The sequence below is a fragment of the Entelurus aequoreus genome, linkage group LG05 (genome assembly GCF_033978785.1).
Source record: "Entelurus aequoreus isolate RoL-2023_Sb linkage group LG05, RoL_Eaeq_v1.1, whole genome shotgun sequence".
NCBI classification, from domain to species: domain Eukaryota; kingdom Metazoa; phylum Chordata; class Actinopteri; order Syngnathiformes; family Syngnathidae; genus Entelurus; species Entelurus aequoreus.
In genome coordinates, this window is record NC_084735.1 from 22,543,591 (window position 1) to 22,554,503 (window position 10,913).

General features: G+C 43.0%; 1 protein-coding gene across 1 annotated transcript; it reads left to right on the forward strand.

Moving 5' to 3' along the window:
- Positions 1–5,627: 5,627 nt before the first annotated feature.
- On the forward strand, positions 5,628–8,828 carry LOC133649652 (uncharacterized). Its single transcript, XM_062046296.1, has one exon. It carries the CDS (start codon positions 5,643–5,645, stop codon positions 8,826–8,828), a length of 3,186 nt encoding a protein of 1,061 aa, XP_061902280.1. The 5' UTR covers positions 5,628–5,642.
- Positions 8,829–10,913: the final 2,085 nt, after the last annotated feature.

Sequence of the window (10,913 nt, forward strand, 5' to 3'; positions counted from 1 at the left end):
ATACTTTCTGCTGTTGTTATTTCGCACAATTGACTTAATTTAGGTCCATAAAGAGAATTATTGTATTGTTTTGTCCGGTGACACCCCTCCCTTTACTATGGAGGGCGATACCTGACAAAAGTATAAATACTTCAATTAATAAATTATTAAATGCCTGAATAAATAAATAAAAAAAGTAAATCAATGGGATGTAAACATTAATGTTTAAAATATATTTCTACAATTATTTAATTAATTCCACATTTATTTAGTTCTACTTTTTGCAGTTATTTCGCACAATTTACTTAATTTTGGTCTATAAAGAGATATATTATATTGTTTTGCTTTTGTCCGGCGACACCCCTCCCTTTACTATGGAGGGCGATACCTGACAAAAGTATAAATACTTCAATTAATAAATTATTAAATGCCTGAATAAATAAATAAAAAAAGTAAATCAATGGGATGTAAACATTAATGTTTAAAATATATTTCTACAATTATTTAATTAATTCCACATTTATTTAGTTCTACTTTTTGCAGTTATTTCGCACAATTTACTTAATTTTGGTCTATAAAGAGATATATTATATTGTTTTGCTTTTGTCCGGCGACACCCCTCCCTTTACTATGGAGGGCGATACCTGATAAAAGTATAAACATTTCAATAAATAAATAAATACCTGAATAAATAAATAAATAGTAAATAAATGGGGTATAAAAATTAAATGTCTTAAATGTATTTCTACAATTATTTAATTCCATATTTATTTTTTTCTACTTTTTGCTGTTGTTATTTTGCACAATCGACTTAATTTAGGTCCATAAAGAGAATTATTATATTGTTTTGTCCGATGACACCCCTCCCTTTACTATGGAGGGCGATACCTGATAAAAGTATAAACACTTCAATAAATAAATACCTGAATAAATAAATAAATAGTAAATAAATGGGATATAAAAATTAAATGTCTTAAATGTACTTCTACAATTATTTAATTCCACATTTATTTTTTTATACTTTTTGCTGTTGTTATTTTGCACAATTGACTTAATTTAGGTCCATAAAGAGAATTATTATATTGTTTTGTCTGATGACACCCCTCCCTTTACTATAGAAGTCGATACCTGAAAAATACTTCAATAAATAAACAATTAAATGCCTGAATAGGTAAATAAAAAATAGTAAATAAATGGGACATACAAATTAAATGTATTTCTAAATTTTTCAGTTCCACATTTAGTTATTTATACTTGTTATTTTGCACAATTGACTTAATTTTGTTCAATAAAGAGAATTATTGTATCGTTTTGTCAGGTGACACCCTTCTCTATACTATGGAGGACGATACCTCACAACAGTATAAATAAATTAAAAAATGAAAATACTGAAATAAATAAATAAAATAATGGATAAAAAAAATTAACATGTGAATACATTTTTTTAAAAATGTAAATAAATGGGACACAAATACATGTCTCATATTTATTTTTTACTTTTATTTATTCCCACATTTATTTCTACTTTTTGCTTTTGTGTTTTGCACTATTCACTTCATTTGACTTCCATCCATCCATCCATTTTCTACCGTTTGTCCCTTACGTGGTCGCGGGGGGTGCTGGAGCTGGTCTCGTTTTGTTCAATGACACCGCTCTCTATTATGGAGGACGTGCCTGACAAAATTATAAATAAACAAAGACTGAAATAAATGAATAAAAGAATGAGTACATAAACAAATAATCAGTTAAATGCATGAAAAAATGGGACATATTTATTTTTTAAATGTAGTCCTAAATGTATTTATTTCCACAATTATTTAATTATATATTTTTGTTTATTTCCACATGTATTTATTTCTACTTTTTGCACTATTGTCTTCATATTTCTCTATACAGAAGATGTTATTGTTTTGTCCAGTGACATCCCTCCTATGGACAACGCAACCTGACAAAAGTATAAATGAATAAATAAATACTGGAATAAAATAATGACATTCATGAATTCATAAATAAAAACTGGCAAACAAATGGGACATGAATAATTAAAGGTGTCACGGTGTCACACAGTTGAGGTGGTTGTGACCCCATGATGCGGAAACAGGAGACGACGTGCAGGTATCAATGTCTTTAATATACAAACAAAAGGAGAGTGCAGCAGGGAAGTGCATGTGAAGCAAACGGAAAGTTGTGCAGGTGTAGCAAACCAACAATTACCTTGAAAGACGACAACAATGATCCAGCTCTGCCTGCAGGGTAGGCTTGCATATAAAGAAGCCTGATTGGCAACCTGGAACAGGTTTGCCCAGATTGCCAATTAGAGACAGGTGAGGGAGACAGCGCTCAGGCCAGAGGAGTGGTGGAGGCAGACAGGAAGTGGAACTAAAATAAGAGCGCTAAACAGTAACCAAACACAAAAAATAAGGAAAAACTAAAATAAGTCAGACCTGGTATAACAGGTCGTGACAAAATGTCTTAAATTTACATTTAAGTTTACATGTATTTATTTCCACATTTATTTATTTCCACTGCGTAGAACCCGACAATCCATGCTTAGGTAGTGGCACGTAAAATGTCAATTAATGAACAGGGCGCTTCATAATATGAAAGTTTACCACCATTTTTTTCCTAGCACCTTCCTGCTCAGTCATTGATAATTCAATTCAAAATGTATTGTCATTGCACAGTAGAAACATGTTTCCTTATACATGACATACTGTGCAATATTAACGAAAAAAAAAGTGCAATGGAAGCTCTGCAGTTGTTTATGTGCAACTGAGACGCAAACATGGACCGTCAAGCGCCAGGTTTGTAATTCATTGTTTATCCTGTCAGCTGTTAAAGAGTCAGGGAAGAAAGAGTTTTCTAAATATGATCGGAATATAATATCCAATTTCATTCATTTTGTCTCCTGTGGCGCGCAGCCGAAGTGCTGTGCTCGTAGACAGGAGCACTCAGCCAGCGACGTACAAGAAATAAATGCTATTTTGCGTTTTAATGATGGTACGTTTTTTATTTTGCACAAAAACAAAAAGTTAATAAACGATTTATTGTCCATGAATGTGTTTCTTGCACCAAATAAACTTCAAGTTGATTAAAAAAAAGCATAAAAATGAAATACCCCAGCAGGCACAAGACATTGAAACAACGTTGACAACTTGTTGAATTAGGTCCTGACGTTGAGCAACTCAAACCTAACGTTGAAACAACATGCTTTTTGACGACGTTTAATCAATGTTGGGTTCTGACGTTGATTTGACCGTTGAAATTTGGTAATTTTCTAACCAATATTCTACCACACAAACACAACATTGAAACAACATGCTTTTTGACGTTGATTTGACCAGGGCCGGCCCGTGGCATAGGCCGTATAGGCAACTGCTAAGGGCGCCGTCCATCAGGGGGCGCCACGCCAGTGCCACAAATGTTGGAGAGAAGAAAAAAAAAGAAAAGTTGGTACTATTATTTTTAAATACAAAAAATAATCCCACGTTAATTCAAATGCAAAGTAAAGCCTATTTAATAGAAATATTATTTGTTACAACATTACAACATGTGTATATATATATGTATGTTTGTATATATATATATATATATATATATATATATATATATATATATATATATATATATATATATATATATATATATATATATATATATATATATATATATATAGGGTGTTGAAAAGAAAAAACTCACGTGGAGCGAACTTTGGGGCATGGAATCCAACAGACTGAGTTTCATCGTTCGAGCAACATATGATACGCTACCATCTCCCATAAACCTACAACAATGGTTTGGAAAGGACCCATCCTGTCCCCTGTGTACAACCCCAGCAACACTCAAGCACATAATGGTTGGCTGTAGAACCAGCCTCACTCAAGGCAGATATACGTGGAGACATAATCAGGTCCTCAGATGTCTAGCTGACAAACTTGAGTGCAGGAGGATATCCATCAATGCCCAACCCATCAACAACCAGGAAGTGTGCCGACACCTACCAGCGTTTGTTCGGGAGGGGGAAAAGCTGAAGACGAGACCTTCAAATCCTGATCTAAGCCCATTGAATGCAGCCAGGGACTGGCAGATGCGAGTCGACTTAGATCAGAGGCTCATTTCCCCCCCGGCGATCGCAACGACCACCCTGCGTCCAGACCTCGTCCTATGGTCTGAAACCTGCCATACAGTCTATATTATTGAACTGACAGTTCCGTGGGAGGATGCCATCGAAGAAGCGTATGAACGCAAGAAGCTGCGGTACTCCAACCTTGCAGCTGAGGCAGAGGACAGAGGCTGGAGGGTAAGGGTGCGCCCAGTGGAGGTGGGCTGTAGGGGTTTTGTAGCAAGCACAACAGCAAAGCTCCTTAGGGAGGTTGGAGTCAGGGGGCAGGCTCACAGACAGGCCATTAAAGAGTTGGCCAACACAGCAGAGAGGACGAGCCATTGGTTGTGGTTGAGGAGGAGTGACACCAGCTGGGCTGCTAAGGCTGACACCTAATGGGACGCACACACCCAGGGATTTGATCACCCTGGGGTGGGCCCTTCCTCGGCAGAGGGTGTCTTGTGGTAAGCCGGGCCGAAACACCCCGTGACGCTGGGGCACACAACTGAAGATGTGTCCCAATGGTGGAAAAGCCTCCCAGCAGTGTCACTTAGCCTCATTTAGGTATGCGGTCAGGTGCAAGCCTGGCTCAGGGAGGAGGACGCCCCTGCCATGCAGAGTCCCCAGGGATTGTACCAACTAGTCCTTTCAACAAATTCTAATATATATATATATATATATAGACTGCCGGAGGAACGGGTGGAAGGCCCGCTGCGAGCCTATTGAGGTGGGCTGCAGGGGTTTTGCAGGCAAGTCCTTACACCGGGTCCTGGGGCTCCTTGGGAGCCATGCAGAGTCCCCAGGGATTGTACCAACTAGTCCTTTCAACAAATTCTAATATATATATATATATATATATATAGACTGCCGGAGGAACGGGTGGAAGGCCCGCTGCGAGCCTATTGAGGTGGGCTGCAGGGGTTTTGCAGGCAAGTCCTTACACCGGGTCCTGGGGCTCCTTGGGATTTGTGGACTGCACAGGAGAAGAGCCATAAAAAACATTTTGGAAGCGTCTGAAAAGGCTTCACGTTGGCTCTGGTTGAGGAGGGGGGACGCGTGGCGTAGTGCGCTACCTGGACACAAGTCGAGGGACTGATCACCCTCGGCTGGGTCGCCCGGGTGAGGGTGTTTGATTAAGACCCGAAACACCCTATGACCCCAGGAGAATCACTGATGATGTGTCCAGGTTGCACCATGAGGTGTATTATAGTACTAATCCAGTATGGCATCGCCATTGACTTCCAGGAAGAGGCTGGATGACAACCCCGAAAGTGTGGTGACAATTGGAGAGACAGTTGACAGCCCGGAAAGACGGCAACCGGGGCAGGGAGGGGTAGCATCCCAAGCTGCAGCTCTCGCAAGGGAGCACCCATACAAAGCTACGAAAAACCCTAAAGAGATATACCCCCAGGGGCGCCCGAGAGGGGGGGAGTATGAGCGCCCCGAACGGACAGATTTTCTGGTAACGATCCCTGCGAATGGACAATTGACTACGAGTGCAGTCTGCAAATGTGGCAAGGTCTGCAAAAACCCGACGGGTCTAAAGATACACCAGACCAAGATGGGCTGCCTAAGGAAACCCGTGGCGCAACGCACAGTGCCAGTACCCTGTACGGCACCTGATGAGACGGAGGAGGATCTAGGCCCGGACACTCCCCACAGTGCCCAGAACCTCCAAGCACCACCGGCGCAACCCCAAAGCAGACCGTCAGAGCATCGTCGGATATTGTGGCCCGCTGCCAACAAGGAGTCAGAGTGGAAACAGTTTGATGAAGATGTTAATACAGCCCTGGAAGCAACAGCCAAGGGTAATGTGGACCAGAGGCTCAAGACAATGAGCACATTCATAATTGGCATTGCATCAGACAGGTTTGGCATAAAGGAACAACGTGCCACCAAGACTACCACTGCAGCACCAATTCCAAACCGGCGGGAAACCAAGATTTCCCAACTCAGACAAGAACTGAGAGTACTCAGGAGCCAGTACAGGAAGGCAAGCGAGAATGAGAAGGCAGCCTTGGCAGAACTGAGGGGTGTGGTAAGGGATAGGCTACTCACCCTGCGACGTGCCGAGTGGCACAGGAAGAGAGGCAAGGAAAGGGCTCGCAAGCGCAGTGCCTTCATTGCAAATCCATTTGGATTCACAAAGAAGCTGCTGGGAGAGAAACGCAGTGGTCAACTCTCATGTCCCGAGGAGGAAATCAACCTCCACATCAAGAACACCTACAGCGACGGCATGAGAGAGCAAGACCTCGGCCACTGTGCAGCCCTCATATGCCCACCAGAACCCTGCATCCTGTTCGACATCAGTGAACCCACCCTGAAGGAAGTTAAAGAGGCAATCAAATCTGCCAGAACAGCATCAGCACCAGGCCCAAGTGGAGTTCCGTACAAGGTTTTCAAACAGTGTCCCCGCCTGTTGGAGCGTCTTTGGAAGATCTTCCGGGTGATCTGGAAAAGAGGGAAAGTACCTCAGCAGTGGACGTACGCAGAGGGAGTATGGATTCCCAAGGAGGAAAACGCAAGGAACATCGAGCAGTTTAGGACAATCTCCCTCCTCAGTGTTGAGTGCAAGACCTTCTTCAAAATCGTTTCCAATCGCCTCATGGGATTTCTCCTGAAGAACACCTATATTGACACCTCGGTGCAGAAGGGAGGAGTCCCAGGAGTTCCAGGGTGCATCGAACACACTGGTGTGGTAACACAGCTGATCCGTGAGGCACGAGAGAACAGAGGCGATTTGACAGTACTGTGGCTGGACCTCGCCAATGCTTATGGATCAATTCCACACAAGTTGGTGGAGTTGTCTCTGAGCAGATACCACGTTCCAGAGAAGATTTGCAATCTCATCCTCGACTATTACAACAACTTTAGTCTGAGGGTGTCCTCTGGCACTTCAACATCAGATTGGCATCGTCTAGAGAAAGGTATCATCACAGGCTGTACAATCTCTGTGTCCCTGTTTGCACTGGCCATGAATATGCTTGTGAAGTCTGCGGAAGTAGAGTGCAGAGGCCCTTTGTCCAAATCCGGCACCCGGCAACCTCCGATTAGAGCATTCATGGATGATCTCACGGTAACCACAACATCAGTGTCTGGTTGCAGATGGCTCCTTCAAGGCCTTGATCGACTCATTAGTTGGGCAAGAATGAGTTTCAAGCCCTCTAAGTCCAGGTCCTTGGTCTTAAGAAAAGGAAAGGTAACCGACCGCTTTCGCTTCAGTCTGGCAGACACCCAAATTCCATCTGTGTTAGAAAAGCCAGTGAAGAGCCTGGGCAAGCTCTTCACTGGTGATCTGAAGGATACCGCTGCACGTCAAGCTACCAGCGATAACCTCAACATGTGGCTCTCAGCTGTGGACAAGTCAGGACTTCCTGGGAAGTTCAAGGCCTGGATATATCAGCATGGCATCCTGCCTCGTCTCCTCTGGCCGCTGCTAATGTACGAATTCCCAATGACCATCGTGGAGGGATTTGAGAGGAAGATCAGCTCGTCCCTGCGCAGGTGGCTGGGTCTGCCACGGAGCCTAAGCAGCTTTGCTTTGTTTGGGCACAACACCAAGCTGCAGCTTCCTTTCAGTAGTCTGGCAGAGGAGTTCAAGGTTTCCCGGGCCAGAGAAGTCCTGCTCTACAGAGATTCTGCTGATGGGAAAGTATCTTCAGCAGGTGTGGAGGTCAGAACAGGAAGGAAGTGGCGTGCCCAGGATGCAGTGGAGCGGGCAGAGGCGAGGCTGCGGCACAGCACCCTGGTGGGAACCATAGCCACTGGTCGGGCTGGGCTGGGTAGCAACACCAAACCAAACTACAGCAGAGCCAGAGGAAAGGAAAGACGAAAGCTTGTCCAAGAGGAGGTTCGCGCCGAGGTGGAGGAGGCTCGCTTCAGCAGAGTGGTGGGAATGAGCAAGCAGGGGGCCTGGACCAAGTGGGAGCACATAGCTGGTCGCAAGATCACCTGGACCGAACTCTGGAAAGCGGAGCCACACCAGTTTAAGTTCTTGGTCCAGTCAGTTTATGATGTCCTCCCAAGCCCTGCTAACCTGTTCACCTGGGGCCTGATAGACGCACCTGTGTGCCAGCTCTGTCAGAAAAGAGGATCATTAGAACACATCCTCAGCTGTTGCTCAAAGGCATTGGGAGATGGCAGGTATCGGTGGCGCCACGACCAGGTCCTGCGGGCAATAGCAGACACCATCTGCATGGGCATCAACACCAGTAAGCGGCAACACCCAACCAAGAGCACAATTGCCTTTGTCCGAGCAGGAGAGAAACCTCAACCCTCCAAGAAGACCCAGGGGGGCCTGCTAACAACAGCAAGGGACTGGCAGCTCTTGGTTGACCTGGGAAGGCAGTTGCGATTCCCAGACATCATCGCAACTACAACACTCCGGCCAGACATGGTCTTGATGTCTGGAACCAGCAAGCAGGTGGTACTCCTTGAGCTAACTGTCCCCTGGGAGGACAGAATGGAGGAAGCTCAGGAAAGGAAGAGAGCGAAGTACGCAGATCTTGTGGCTGACTGCCGGAGGAACGGGTGGAAGGCCCGCTGCGAGCCTATTGAGGTGGGCTGCAGGGGTTTTGCAGGCAAGTCCTTACACCGGGTCCTGGGGCTCCTTGGGATTTGTGGACTGCACAGGAGAAGAGCCATAAAAAACATTTTGGAAGCGTCTGAAAAGGCTTCACGTTGGCTCTGGTTGAGGAGGGGGGACGCGTGGCGTAGTGCGCTACCTGGACACAAGTCGAGGGACTGATCACCCTCGGCTGGGTCGCCCGGGTGAGGGTGTTTGATTAAGACCCGAAACACCCTATGACCCCGGGAGAATCACTGATGATGTGTCCAGGTTGAACCATGAGGTGTATTATAGTACTATATATATATATATGTATGTGTATATATATACATACATATATGTATATGTACCAAAACCAGTGACATACATACATACATGTGTGTGTGTGTGTATATATATATATATATATATATATATATATATATATATATATATATATATATATATATATATATATATATATATATATATATATATATATATATATATATATATATATACACACACACATGGGGAGCCTCACCTAGATATGTATCCATCCATCCATTTTTTTCGGGGTCGCGGAAGGTGCTGGAGCCTATCTCAGCTACAATCGGGCTGAAGGCGGGGTACACCCTGGACAAGTCGCCACCTCATCACAGGGCCAACACAGATAGACAGCATATATAAATATATATATATATATTAAAAAAAATATATATATATATATATATATATAAATATATATATATATATATATATATAAATATATATATATACACACACACGGACAGATTTTTTTTCTCTTAATGTGGCCCCTGAGTCAAAATAATTGCCCAAGTCTGTATTTGAGCAGGGGTCTCCAACTTTTTTCCCACCAAGGATCGATTTAATGTATGCATTATTTTCACGGACCGGCTTTCCACATGTGGCGGATGAAAAAAGCAAAAAAATGAGCATGACAAATCAACTCACTGTAACACTGAAATTGTAATATAAAGGAGTTGTAATATACATTTATTAACAAACCTATTGGTGTGTTTAGTGGGACAGGCGAAAGGTAAGTTGGAAAAAATGCTGTAGGTAATAAATTAATGAATGTTTCTGTTTCTGCGTCACGGACCGGCGTCGGTCCCTGGACCGGTGGTTGGGCACCACTGTATTAAATTATAAAGGTGATTATGTGGGTGTTATTTCACTTCTAGCGGGCTTTCATAATGTTATGAAACGTTTTTTTTTTACATAGGATTTTTTTTTTTACGCTCTCACTATAAAATTATTTGATTTTTTAATAATAATTTAATGATAATATTTACCACGGTCAGGCCTGGAGCCAATTAACAGGGGGAAAGGAGTGATGTGCAAAATATGTATTATCTATAGCTAATTTTTAGTTTTTTTGTTGTGTTTTACTTTTGTAGCTGTATGTAGAAATGGCACCACTGATGGGGCAGCTGGCTGCATCAGCTCTGTGCTCTTTTCATTGTATTTTGTGTTATTTGATGTTTTCTTCTTTTTTCACATGTCTTCTACCTTATTTTTTTGTGTGGACTTTTTGTATCTGCACTGCATGCACATAATTTCCCCATTTGCGGGAAAAATAAAGTCTATCCTATGTGCACAGGTTAGCACACTTACGCTAACTTTTCAATATGACATCAACTCCTGTTTTCCTCCACCAATGGAAACATATTGTTGCTGCCTGAAGGACGTACAAAGTTTCCCCTCCACAGACAATAACGATATTGGAAAATATTCTTCTTAAATTATATGGGTTTTTTTGTTTGATAAAATGTATGAGCTTTCATGCTGTCAGTACACACCTTGCAAATAACAGGCTCCGTTACGACGGGGGTGACCTACATAAGCAGTAAGGTCTGGCTCCAGGCCCGTCGAGCCCACAGAGGTCCAGTAGCTCAAAGATGACGTGCAGCTGCACTTTTCCGCGTTGCTAGGAAACGCAAATGGACAGGAAGTTCCTTATTGCTCAAATAGAGTCAAGCTACCATGTGCACCATGTGTGTGCGCGTGTGTAAAGGTGTCTGGCAATCATTTTATAGACTGGTCGCCATGGTAACCAGGTGTGGGGAGGGTTAGCAGAGACTAATAAACATTGCAATACTTTTTTATTATTTTTTTTATTACATTTTACTGCCAAATGTCTCTGGCACTCATCGAGGGTGGACGCTCCCCTTTCCTCTCCTTTATCTCTACTCAGCGCCTGAGTGCTGCGGCCTACCATCATGACCTCGCACTCCCTTCCCTCTGTTGCTAGATATCTCGAGA

Coding starts and splice junctions, on each gene's coding strand:
- LOC133649652 (XM_062046296.1), top strand. CDS start 5,643: ATGGGCTGCCTAAGGAAACCCGTGGCGCAACGCACAGTGCCAGTACCC.